General features: G+C 38.7%; 2 protein-coding genes across 4 annotated transcripts in view; both read right to left on the minus strand.

Moving 5' to 3' along the window:
- LOC133138258 (guanine nucleotide-binding protein G(i) subunit alpha-2) overlaps positions 1–1,114 on the minus strand; it is an 81,025-nt gene extending 79,911 nt beyond the window's left edge. Inside the window, exons 1-2 of one of the 3 annotated variants that reach the window (XM_061256858.1) lie at positions 790–1,114; positions 159–433 (exon numbers count right to left, since the gene is read on the minus strand). In XM_061256858.1, coding sequence (XP_061112842.1) covers positions 159–276 — 118 coding nt within the window. In that variant the 5' untranslated portion in view covers positions 277–433; positions 790–1,114. Of the gene's footprint in view, positions 1–158 lie in introns of all 3 variants that reach the window. The other 2 variants (XM_061256857.1, XM_061256859.1) reach the window with 2 other exon arrangements.
- A 2,874-nt stretch (positions 1,115–3,988) lies between these two features.
- LOC133138412 (sodium-coupled neutral amino acid transporter 3-like) overlaps positions 3,989–12,882 on the minus strand; it is a 35,303-nt gene continuing 26,409 nt past the window's right edge. The window contains exons 14-17 of the mRNA XM_061257156.1: positions 12,539–12,663; positions 12,282–12,426; positions 11,476–11,579; positions 3,989–8,993 (exon numbers count right to left, since the gene is read on the minus strand). Coding sequence (XP_061113140.1) covers positions 8,889–8,993; positions 11,476–11,579; positions 12,282–12,426; positions 12,539–12,663 — 479 coding nt within the window. The 3' untranslated portion in view covers positions 3,989–8,888. The remainder of the gene's footprint in view (positions 8,994–11,475; positions 11,580–12,281; positions 12,427–12,538; positions 12,664–12,882) is intronic.

A 12,882-nucleotide genomic window follows, 5' to 3' on the forward strand; every position in this document is an offset into this window, starting at 1 on the left:
CAAAAGCATACTATGCCCATAATCGATGACGGCGAAGGTTCAACACTGAATAATGAAGAAGCAACCCAAGTCGGCTAAAGGGGTTCACGGCTGCAATGTAACCTATTCATCTCAATCAGATATTTTTGAAGCAAGAAAATGAAAACAATAATTCGTACCCAATAACAGCAGCTTAACCTCTCTTGCAGCTTTTTCTCCGTCTTCTCGCAGATTTTTATCAATCATTTTTGATCTCTCGGCGGCCGCCTTATCTTCAGCACTTACAGTACACCCCATGGTTTCAAGACCACGCACAGTCTCACGACGTAGCTTGACGAAATAGTTGGAAACTGGGATGTAAACACTGGATTAATTGTTTCTGAGATGTTCCAGGTGCAGCAGCAGCGCCCGTATGTCCACTGATCCTCCTTAACGCGTGCGTATGCAACTTCACCTTATTCGAAGAAAGGAAAACAAAAAACGTTTTACCAGTTTCATTCAGTACCACGAGACGGTACGCGTGAACAAATCCGTACACAAAATTCCACGTTGTGTTCTATATTGTCAGTTCTACAACGTCATGAGAGCGATGTAGGCTACTGCCCCATCAATCTACCTTTCTCAGAAAGCCACCGAACACTGAATGAAAAGGTGATCAAATTAATTTGCCAGACATCCGAAAAAAAAAAACAAGAAAAAAAAACCTTTTCTTGTCTTGACAAATGATATACAAGTGGACAGGTAATAACTTATAGTGAAGTCACATCCAGGCCACGAAAACTTAAACAATGTTGCCGATCCGTTTCTTACGTGCAAGCAACGAGATAACTGGGAAGTCTGTCCAATGACTGGCGTGCGTAATTCCAGCTGCAGGGCAGCGCTTGATCGTATACATCAAATACCAAACAGCACCAAATGTGGTCCGCCTGCTTGCCACTCTTACAGGTAAAAACAGTTTTCCTGTAGTATCTGTCCTCCAGCTGTTTCTATTCAGAGCTCAACTGCTCAGCTGATATATAGCCTATGGTATTAATTTCCTGTCTTCTTGTCTAGATTTATTTCTGTTTAGCCGTCGCCACACCCGAACCCAACGAGAAGTTCTCTACACGACAAGCAAGAGATGAAAATGTGCATGTAACCTCCCTGTACCGTGAGCACTCTGCTAATTCTGTATCAGAACGCCCACTATTGTGCATCATGGGACTTGTAGTATGCAATATAAAATTCCAAATGATTTAAAGCTCGCATAATGCCTAAGAACAATGCTATTTATTCACGTTTCTTTTAGAAAACATTAAAAATGCCTACTCAGTGTCGTCGTACTTCTTATTTGCAAACAGTGACGTCATCTATTTACGCCTATTGTTTTTTGCTTATCTGATTGCTTGCATTCTTGTTTGTTTTTGATACAAATACAAATTTATTTCCATAATTCATTATTAAAGTGGAGAGAAGAAGTAAAAACATTACAGGAAAAATCAAAACTTGCATATATTTCGTGGGCAAACACACTAAGATCCAAAACCTTGTTGAAATCTCTTGAAAACAATGTTTATTTTTATTTTTATTGTGCTCTGCCCTAAATGAGTGAAAGGATAACAAGCCAAGAACAGTGTCATGAACCAATAAAGGTAATGTTTTCTCTTCTCCTTCCAAATATACAAAAATACAAAAAAATCACGTGATTAAGCTAAGCGAACCAATTTTCATCATGAATACAGTTTAGTTATGAATACACCGAACATCCATAATGATATCATAAGTATCAATAATGACAAGATTTAAATAAGCATATTTCAAATTGGTATACTTTATCCTAAACGTAGAATGGAACAATCGTACAAAAAACTGCAGAACGATAGCGCCCTCATGTGTCAAAATTAGAAGTGTGCATAGATCAATTAAAATTACATTTTCAAATATTATTTCTTTTTTTTTCACTGCCAAATAGGTATTGCATTTCAAGTGCTAAAACACACAGATTGCATTTAATTGATTGAACAGAAGCCAGGTCTGCTCTGGTATTCTAAAAAATTCAGCTAAACTGGATTTGATGTTTGTTTTTAAATTCATATAATGTCTGTCCATGCTTTTTAAATTCATCTGCTTGAAATTGCACTTCCAATAACCCTGAGTCACTGTTGTACAGCAGAGATTTAATATAGAGAAACAGCAGCAGACTCAGTGGGGTGAAAAGATTATGTTATCCAATTATCTCATTGATTAGACTCTGTAACATTAAATGCAAAAGTATTGGGACAATTTTTTTTTTTTTTTTTTTTTACTGTACTCTAGCATATTGGATTTGAAATAAAATGCTTATGTGACTGTCAGCTTTAATTTGTGTGCAATTATATCCATATTGGGTGATCTTTGTAGGAATTGCAGCTGTATTTCAAATGTCAAAAATCATGGAACAATCACCTGGATATAGGCATAGATGTCAAAGACTACCATAAACTTCACCAACATAACCACAGGGGGTTTAACTGAAGGGGGGTTAAAAAATAAATAAAAGTGCTGCTGATGGCAGCAGGATGAATTTCTGAAGTGTACAGAAACATCTCATTGCTCAAAAAGTGGAATGCCAAGTCACCCATCCTGAATCCAATTGAAGATGCATTTCACTTGCTCAAGATAGGACTGAAGGTAAATTGGCCCTGAAACAAGCAGGAACTGAAGATGGCTGCAGTGCCTGCAGGGCCTGACTGAGCATCACCAGGAAAGATATCCAGCATCTAGTGATGTCTGTGGGTTGCAGACTACAGCCAGACATCAAATGCAGAGGATTTGCAACCGAGTAATGAACTGCAACCAATCTGTACAATGGATCTGTACAAAATTGAAAAGCTGACATTCTGGTCCGAGACCAGGCATCCCTACTGGACTTACCACTTCACAACGGCGCCTTGGCCGTGATATAGGGCCCATAAAGCGATTGTTATCAACTTCAGCTTACTGCAAATGAAATGTTAAAGGGCTGCATGAATGGCCATTGGCTCTTTGCATGAGTCCGAGTCCAGACAGATTTCAGCTTGCATTACCCAGATGTTACCCCACAGGGCAAGAACCACATTGCTTCTGAATATATTCATCTGGGTGTCAGTGTGTAGAGGTGTCAGTGTGTGAAATCTCATTAGTGACAGAGAATGTTCTTGCAAAGATTCAGACAGGCAGTGTCAGTCATTTTCCATGTCCATTCCCCGACAAACTGCTGTGGTGATCTGCAATGCTTCAAAACAAACCAACTGGTACCCAACTGGAAACATGAAACTAATTTGCAGTAATATTAGCATCCATACTTCCCATGACACTGAGGCAAGCATACATCTAACTTTTATCAGCCTTTTCTCAGCTGTGAATCAAGACTTTCTCAGCTGTAAACACACAAGAATATGGCTCTTAAGGCTGAGTTTTAGTTCTGTGGTATTTGTGTTTCCCTGTCGGCCAGCTCAGCTGCCATTGAGCAGGGTGATTATTTATAAATAACCTGTTTTGATTATGTTATGTGATAGCATGCTTGTTTAAATAAGGGACACACTTTTTTAAACCTTCCATATCCATTTGTATGCACACAGCAGACAATCATACACACACCAACTTACACATACAGTAAGTGAATATAACACAGAAGAACAATGTTAGACCTAGAAAATCTATTGGCACAGACATATCAATGTCATTTGTAGAGGTGTCAACATTTTAATTGTTTTAAACAAAGTTTTGTTATAATTACTTTGATCCCTTATTTACCCTTATTTATTGCACACCTCAGATAAAATGCATCCTCCACGCATCCTATATTCTGCTAGAATTTTAACCACAGATATAAATAAATAAAAATGTGAGTTGTCACTGGCAACCTGTCAAGGGTGTATTCCTGCCTTTCGCCCAATGTATGCTGGACCTTGTTCAGGATAAGCGGGTTAAGATAATGGATGGATGGATGGATGGATGTGTGTGTTGTTGTTTTGCAAAGCAAGATAATAAAGAGACACAGATGAAGCACTTTTGAAAATGATACAATTGTTTTTTTATTGTCAAACTACAACTATCCCAGCTATTTACACTATACAAGCTAGATCTGCCTAAGGAATATAAAGGGTTTACATTTATTTACATTATTTATAAATGTTGCCTGTAAGCCCAAAAATCCGTACAGTTGTTAGTCACTCATTGATATTTCATTATCTCATTATTATTATCAAGTAAATAACAAAGCAAAAGAACAGCTATTAAAAAAAGAAAAAAAAGAAACAGGCCTCAGAAATAACCCAGTTGTCACGCCTCAGTGCTGTAAAGTAGTAAGCCACCTGAATGAATTCACAAAGAACACTTCCAAGTCAAACCTTTTCAGAGGAAACTTCTGGCTCATGCCACAAATAACACAGAACTTTCACTGTATGGACAAAAGCTGGTGTAATAAGGGATTTGCACAATGCTGTCGCACTGTTGACAAGCAAACCTGTTATCATTTTGGAACCAATCAGAAACTAGAGAATAAGAGAGAAGGTTCATTGTTTTGATGTGAGCTTTTCCATCATTGTGTGTGGTTTGCCCTGCACATAACAATACAATGCTCCATTAATGTAAAAATTAATTTAGCTTGGCCTACGACTAACCAGAAATGCACATCCTATGTTTGGACTTGGCTCCCACTGTCTTTTATTAAGGAATGGTCCAACTCAAATATATATTGAATGTTTAGCAACATACATTTAGGAATCTGAATTCATTTAATACAATTAGGTCAAAGATGAGTGTCTGGTGACATTTTGGATGTGACAAGTGGAATATGCCTCAACTTATGAACTCAAGTACCTTATGTTCTGAATCCATCCATTAACTCAAGACAGGTAAGATGGCCTACATACAGTCCCCTTCTACATACAGAGGCTCCACAGCCTCTCCTCCCCCTGTGTGACTTCATCTTAACCAAAGAGTCTCACAAAGCAACGTCCGATATCAAACAAATACAAGCACAATTTCAAGTGATGACGGGTACAGGAAAAGTTCAACCATTCCAGCCCATCGGACTATTTTTGGCCCAATCTCAGGTTCCACAAAGCATGCAATAGAAGTGGCTTGAAACAGATGTGAATTCATGCCTGTTTAGACTGAATAATAGTATTTTTTTAAATGTTGTTTATATGAATAATAAGCCTGTACAGATGAAAATAAAATTGTCTATAAATTAAGATCAATTATAGTACACAAAAGTATATTTCTGCAGAACTGTAGCAGAAATCAGTAGTAATAATAATAATAATAATAATAATAATAATAAAACAATAATATAATAATAAAACATAACAACTGTGGTTAAATATATTTTGGCTCATTTGTGATTAAAGCTTAAGGGTGTAGATAGTAGAGTAATTAAAATGTTTCCCAAATTGTGCCAGGGAACTGAAAAAAATGGCCAACAACATTGTCCAACATTATCAATGATTTATGGCTAGTGTACAAAGGTCAGTTACAACAAGATTTTATTTTTAAAACATGTAACTACATTTTTAACTCCCAAAAAAATCTACGTTTGTAAAACATGATACAGACTTCAGAAATGGTTTCAGACAGAATCACAGGTAAAAATAAATATCTTAATTTATTTTACAAAAAACAATTGTCTGTACTTGAGCTGAAGTCAACTTTTAAAAAGTCTCAACTTGATTGAATGTATTTAAAAGAGAATCTGCATTAATCATGATGGGCCCTTCCTCACCAACAACCCAAGGTTTGATTAAAACTGATGAAATATTGTGTTATTATTATGATGAATGCGTTTGACCGTTACAGTATACATATACTAATTCCTGCCTGAGGACTATCCTCCAGCCGTGACTTACAATTCCAAAATAATAAGCATTGTGGTGATAATATTACTACTATACAGAAGGACGTTTTTTTATGTTCATACAAAGGAGGATCAAATCCATTCAGGTTTAACTTAAAAATCAACAAGCTACATTAGTTTAAAAACTGCAATATATCGTCCATAGATACAAAACCAAGCTAGAGACCCAATACAGGACAAGGTATAGTGCCATAAAACCTCAATGTAGAGGGTTTAGAACAAATTTAAACAGCACCACAATTTTAACAGTCAATTTGTCACAACCACCTGTAGTACACAAGCTACAAATTCCCAGAAAAGTCACACAATCTAGAAGTTAATGTGACATGTTCTCTCAACTATAAGGAGTGAGATAACTTTCTTCAACCTGATACAGAGGTGTACTGTAATTAATATGATCTTATATTTTTACTGGGTAGCTACAGTCTCAATACTGTACAGCAAGTAAAATCAAATAGAAAAATACACTGCAAATAATTACTACCGCATGAATACTGTATCAAGGATGGTCTGTGCTGTTGGTTTGTTGGTACGGTGAGGAAAACCACATACCTACATTTCCACGTTTCCCATGCGTTCTTCTCGACTGTATTCAAGAATACATAGAAATGTCTTATACAGGGAAACAAATTTTGTCGGGGAACTGTTTTCCATTAACAATTTCCATTACAAAGGCTAGTACATTAAATCGGCCATTATATTTAATAGATCAGTTTCTGTACCTGGGTTATTTTACTTGCTATATGTGCAAGAAGTTCTTTTCAACCAAATGGATTCAGAGCATCACCTGTAACCTGTAACCTATAACCTATGGCTACGTAAATAGCACAATGGAAACACCTTTATGTTTAGCTACCGCCATACACTGATGTAGCCATCTTAACTGTATGATAATAAAATTGCTATAGTGAAATGTACATAGTGCTTTGCCAAATCTAGAACATTCACACACAGGGGCCAGGACAACCTTGAAGTTCATAAAGGGAGAGAGAACAGCTTGTGCGTTTTTCTTTGGCCATTTTTCAGTTCCTTTTTTGTTATTTATATGGTTTTCTGTCACAAGTCCCTACCTGAACATAAGGCTGCTAGTTCATCATTCATCATGTCAGACGGCTCAAATCCTTACTTACTGATAGAAGCCAGTGTGTATCCAGGGCACATTCTCAGCACACTGACTGGTCTTCCCTGATCCTCACTAAGGTCCGATCTAAACAGCTAGGATGCGACACGTTGTGATATAATGGGAGACAGACACAAAAACAACCTGGTGTGAAGAGATTGAGTTTCTCTGTTAACAGCTGTCAATAGACGTCACTACACACCAAGGAAAAAGGAAACAACAATACTAATAACAATACTAATATTGTCAATATATCAAAGGTATTAAATTACCTGATCATATTAAAATATATACGTTGAGGTCCATTAGTGTATTTCATGAAGTAAAAACATTAATATATTTAATTGAATATAATTTTTTCTGAAATCTGTTGTGGCCTCCTCCTGTAGATACAGTAACAGGGAGCTGGGAACAGATGAATACTGTCGATACTAATGAGAGAATCTGAACAACGACAGGGAACTGAGCTAGGGCATGCCGAGCACCATCCCACGGCTGTCTAATAGCGCTGTCTCCACATTCACCTTGGCTATTGCACATTATGTTTCTCACAGTCTTAATTACAGAACAATGTATCGGTTTAGCCGTTATATAAATATATTAACTAATGTTTTCAGTTTCCCTCACTGCGTAGCATAACCTACCACACTCTGTAGGTCACACAAATCTGACTGGGCTCCAATTGTGTTTCTGTACAGTACTAGCTGTAATTCACGAGGTCAACCCTTCAGGGTTTGGGAAAAGATGCTTGGACAGGAACGAGTGTGTGTGAGTGTGTGTTGGGGGGTCTGGGGGGGATGGGGTACAGAAATTTGGGACATTTCAGCAAGCCAGCTTGATTTTCTACTGTATTCCCATTTTAGTAAACAGCCGGCCAGGCTCGGCTGTATTCTCTGTGCCACCTCTGGGCAGTATGTCACCTTTGAAATGTCTACCCTGTCAGTTCCCTCAAATATGGCCGGAATTAGCTACATCTTCTTCAGAAGGCTGCCAGAGAATGAGGGATTTCATCACAATTGAATGCTTAAATCTAAAGAAATGTTTGAAACTTTGTGGAAAAGTTTCCCATGTCCATGCATTGAAATAATTAATTAGCTTTTCACTCATAGAAATGTCTGACACTCATAGTTATTGTGATGTGTAAATTACTTGGTCATTGTAAATACACTCAGTAAGCAATTTATTAGGTATTTATGAAACTTATGTTTTTGACTTATTGGTCTTCTGCTGCTGTAGCCTATATACTTAATGCTTAATTGTAATGCGTGGTTATTTGCATTGCTGTCACCTTCGACCAGTCAGGTCCTTCTCCTCTGACCTCTCTTATTAAGAAGGTGTTTTTGCCCGCAAAACTGCTGTTCACTGGATGTTTTTTGTTTTTCACACCATTCTCTGCAAACTCTAGAGACTGTTGTATGTAAAAATCACAGAAGATCAGCAGTTTCTGAGATACTCACACCACCCTGTCTGGCATCAACAATCATTCCACGGCCAAAGTTACTTAGATCACATTTCTTCCCCATTCTCACATTAGGTCTGAACAACAGCTGAACCTCTTCACCACATCTGCATGCTTTTATGCATTTAGTTGCTGCTACATAATTGGCTTATTAAATATTTGCACTAACAAGCTGGTGAACAGGTCTAGCTAATAAATTGCTCACTGAGTGTACATTCATTTGAGACTTTCAAGTAATTATTAAGTACTGTTTGATACATCAAATTAAAACAATAACCTAATAATGCTTTCATATGTTTTGGCCAAAACATTTTTTGGACCATAGTAGAATCTCCACCAATGATCCCGGATTCGCTGAAACTTCTTCCCTTCACAAAGAGAAGGTGCATCTTCTACAAAGGGATCAAAACTACAAAAACAAAAAACAACAATTCTAAAGCCCACCCCCACCCCCCACACCCACAGAGTAGATCTTAATGACCACTGCCAGCGTTGCTACTCCCTGTTGTCCAATCAATGATGATGAAGCTCAGACTCATGGTCATGAACAACACCCCAACTCCAGCAAAACAGGCAGCCTGTAGGAAGAAAGAGGGCAGTCTATGAAGATACATTAAAGATTGTATTGCAGATCAAATGCTATGAGGTCAACGGCCAGTCTTTATCAGGCTTTTCCAAAACAAATGTAGCTGACTGTATTGTATGTACATTCCCCTCCAAAAGTATTGGAACAGCAAGGCCATTTCATTTGTTTTTGCTATACACTGAAAATAATTGAGTTTGAGGTCAAAAGATGTACATGAGATGACAGATCCAAATTTCAGCTTTTATTTCCTGGTAGTTTTATCTAGATTTGTTGAAGAACTTAGAACATATCACCTTTTGTATCAGACCACCAACTTATTAGATGAGCAAAAGCATTGGAACATGACAGGCGTTTCTTGTTGCCCAGATGTGTCCTGTTAGATTGATTGGTTAAACAGTAAATAGTTCTGAATGTCTACTCTTGGTTTTAGCCTTGGCTTTTGCCTGTGAAGACTGCATTTAGATAAACCATCAATCAATCAATCAATCAATCAATCAATCAATCAATCAATCAATCAATCAATCAATCAATCAATCAATCAATCAATCAATCAATCAATCAATCAATCAATCAATCAATCGTTATTTGTAAAGAGCTTTTAACAAAGGGCCTGACCAATATCAAGAAACCTTAAGCAGAACCTGACTCAGTGGGGCATAAACCAACATGGAGACCAGACAGTCTTTGAGAGAAAAGAGGGGAAATCGATCACAGCTTTGCACATGCATTGGAGATAGCTTGTACAACAATGTGGAATGTCCTGAAAAAGAAAGAAACCGCTGGCGAACTGAACAACAGAAATCAAACAGGTCGACCAAGGAAAACAACAGCCATTGGTGACAGAAACATTGTGAGAGCTGTGAAGAAAACCCCAAAAACATCAGTCAGTGACATCGCAAATAATCTCAACAGGGCAGGGGTGGTAGCTCACTCAAGGTAGCTCAATCAACCGGTCGAAGAAGACTTAAGAGAGCAGCAATATACAGGCTAAACCACAAGATGCAATCTGCTCATCAGTAGTAAGAATCGGAGGACAGATTACAACTTGCAAAGAAGTACAGTATGGACTGATGAGACCAAGATTAACCTCAACCAAAGTGATAGAAAGGTGGAGAAAGTAGGGTTCTGCTCATGATCCAAGACATATGAGCTCATCTGTGAAGCACGGTGGAGGAAGTGTCATGGCTTGGGCTTACATGGCTGCTTCTGGAGTGGGCTCACCAATCTTTATTGATTATGTAACTCGTGATGGTAGCAGCAGTCTACAAAAACATTCTGTCTGCCAAATTACGGAGAAATACGTCCAAACTAATAGGGAGGAACTTCATCATGCAGCAAGACAGTGCCCCAAAACACAATGCCAACACAACAAAGGACTTCATTCGGGAGAAAAAGTGGAAGGTTTTAGACTGGCCAAGTCAATCACCAGACCTTAACCCAATTGAGCATGAATTTTTCCTCCTGAAGAGGAGAAAAACGCCAAAAAAAAAACCCCGAAACAGACAACTGAAAGAGGTTGCAGTAAAAGCATGGAAAAACATCACAATAAGAGGAATGCAACAATTTAGTAATGTCAATGGGTTGCTGGCTTGATGCAGTTATTGTAAGCAAGGGATATACTACCAAATATTAAGCGTTATTTACTTTCATTTACTTAAATACTCTGTTCCAATACATTTTCGGAACTAAAAATTGGGTGGCCTGATACCAAAGATGCTATGTTCCAAGAAGTTTAACACATCTAGATGTAAATACCAGGAAATAAAAGCTGAAATTCTGAACTCTTGTGTTGTGTTCATCTTTGTATTCAGTGTATTGCAAAAACAAAGGCCTTACTGAAGGGACTGTATGCTCTTGCCAGCTGAGCTGATATGAGCTGATATTTACGAGCAATGCTAAATGATACATAGCAATGTTAAAATTGATCTAATTGAATATCTTTGATCTTTAATTAAAATAAAGATTAAATATTCATGACTTACCGACACATTTTATTAGCACTTCATCAAATGTTTCAGTTTTCAATTGTAGCCTACACTACATTACATGAAATGACATCAAAAAATTTAATAAATGAAAAGTAAAAAAACAAAAACAAAAAAAACATTGCTACGTTCAGGCAGACAAAGAGCACAGAACCCAGACTGATGGTCACTGTTTTAACTGCCTTAACAAGAGAAAGCAAAGAGCCAGGTTCGCTCACTGCTGTGAGTCGAAGTAACATATGGCAATAAAGATAAAGTCCTTTTTGAGGCAAAAATTGTATAAACTTGCTTAGAACTGCCTGTAAGCTCTTGACTGCTATTGTGGGTGCTCTTTCAGAATATAGATTTATATTTGATTCAACATTTTCTTTGATTTTCCTTTTTTTACTATGAATATATTTGTTGTTCGATTCTTCTTTATATCTTTTTATTTGTATTAAAAGGTCTGTAGAGCACTATGCTTATGTGCAAAAAAGAGTGGCTGCTCACCAGGATTTTGGGGGTGGAGTTCATGGGCTCCTCATCCTTGGGAACGATACGGATGTAGAAGACCGCAGGGAAGATGAAGATGAGGCATGGGGCAGATGTGGCACCTGTGGGAAGGACCCGAGTTTGCATTAAGAGGGACGCCCCCTTGTGGAGTGTTTCTCCAGGCAGTCTGAAGTCACATCAGATTCCAGCTCCAGAGCAAGGGTGTGTCACTGCCACCTGACTGTCACTGTGCAGGCTGGCTTTGCATACAATTCATTTGCCATAACATTTGTTTTGTAAAAAATGTACTTCAGGAAAACATGTCAAAAGTGAACACAGTGTGAAGTCAGTCGGTCTATTAACACACTGGATAAAATAGAAACTTCTCCGACACAGAAACACCACAAGTTAAAAAAGTAGGCAAACAGTTTGTGGACCAGTGTGATCTCTCTGAGACCAGAGTTCCTCGTATCACAGTCATAAGCAGTTACAGGACAGGGAAGGGGGAACTCTTCCTGCTCCTGCCACCCCCACCCGCCCTCCTCCCTCAGCAGACACTCTGGTATAGATGTGAGGCTGCTCAGAAATATTGACTCAGTTCTACAGCCTTACTACTGTGTCAATACAAACTGGAAACTTGTACAATACTTCTTCTTCTTAACCAGGAAAAGCCTGACATGGCTTTGACACAATAGCAAAACAGGTTATACAAATTTCATGAAGTCTTCCTGTGGAAGTCTTCCTGTGGCCATATTTTAAGGAGCTCTGCCCTACGGCCTCAGTACTGTCATGTACTGATGTCACTGCTTGGGAGCAGGCCTCACCGATGATGCCGAAGATTCCCAGGATGTCGGGGGCGAAGATGACCAGCATGTTGATGAAGGTGAGCAATATGATGGCGATGGCGGTGTGGCGCAGCCAGTTGAAGGTCTTGTTGGGGAAGAGCATCTGCTGGATCGCACGGCGCACCTGGAGGAACGGGGAAGAACGTCAATGCAAGAGGAACACCGCAGAACACCACTGAAAAGACACTCCTGAATGTGAAACGCTGATGTCGGCGTTGTGTGCGGGCCTAACCTACCGGGAAGAGAACAATGGGGACAGTGAGCGTGACGGCGGTCAGGACGGCCACACGCACACACAGGATCAGCGTGTCGTAGGGGTCAATCTTACTGTACGTGTGCAACAGCTCTGCCTCCACTCTACCTGCAGGGGGAGAATAAGGGCAGCAGAAAAATGTTAAAAAGAGTGAAACACTAACATGAAAACAAAGAACATATATGCAGGAAATTATCTGAATGACCTTTTCGTGGCATTTTGTGTCCCCTTGTGTTGAGACAAAGTAATTTATGTAGGTATAGGTATATATAAAGTGGAGCGCTGCATTTGCGCACAACTCTAATGCAGAGGCTGGGCACATGAGCA

This window comes from Conger conger, chromosome 10 (assembly GCF_963514075.1).
Source record: "Conger conger chromosome 10, fConCon1.1, whole genome shotgun sequence".
NCBI lineage: Eukaryota > Metazoa > Chordata > Actinopteri > Anguilliformes > Congridae > Conger > Conger conger.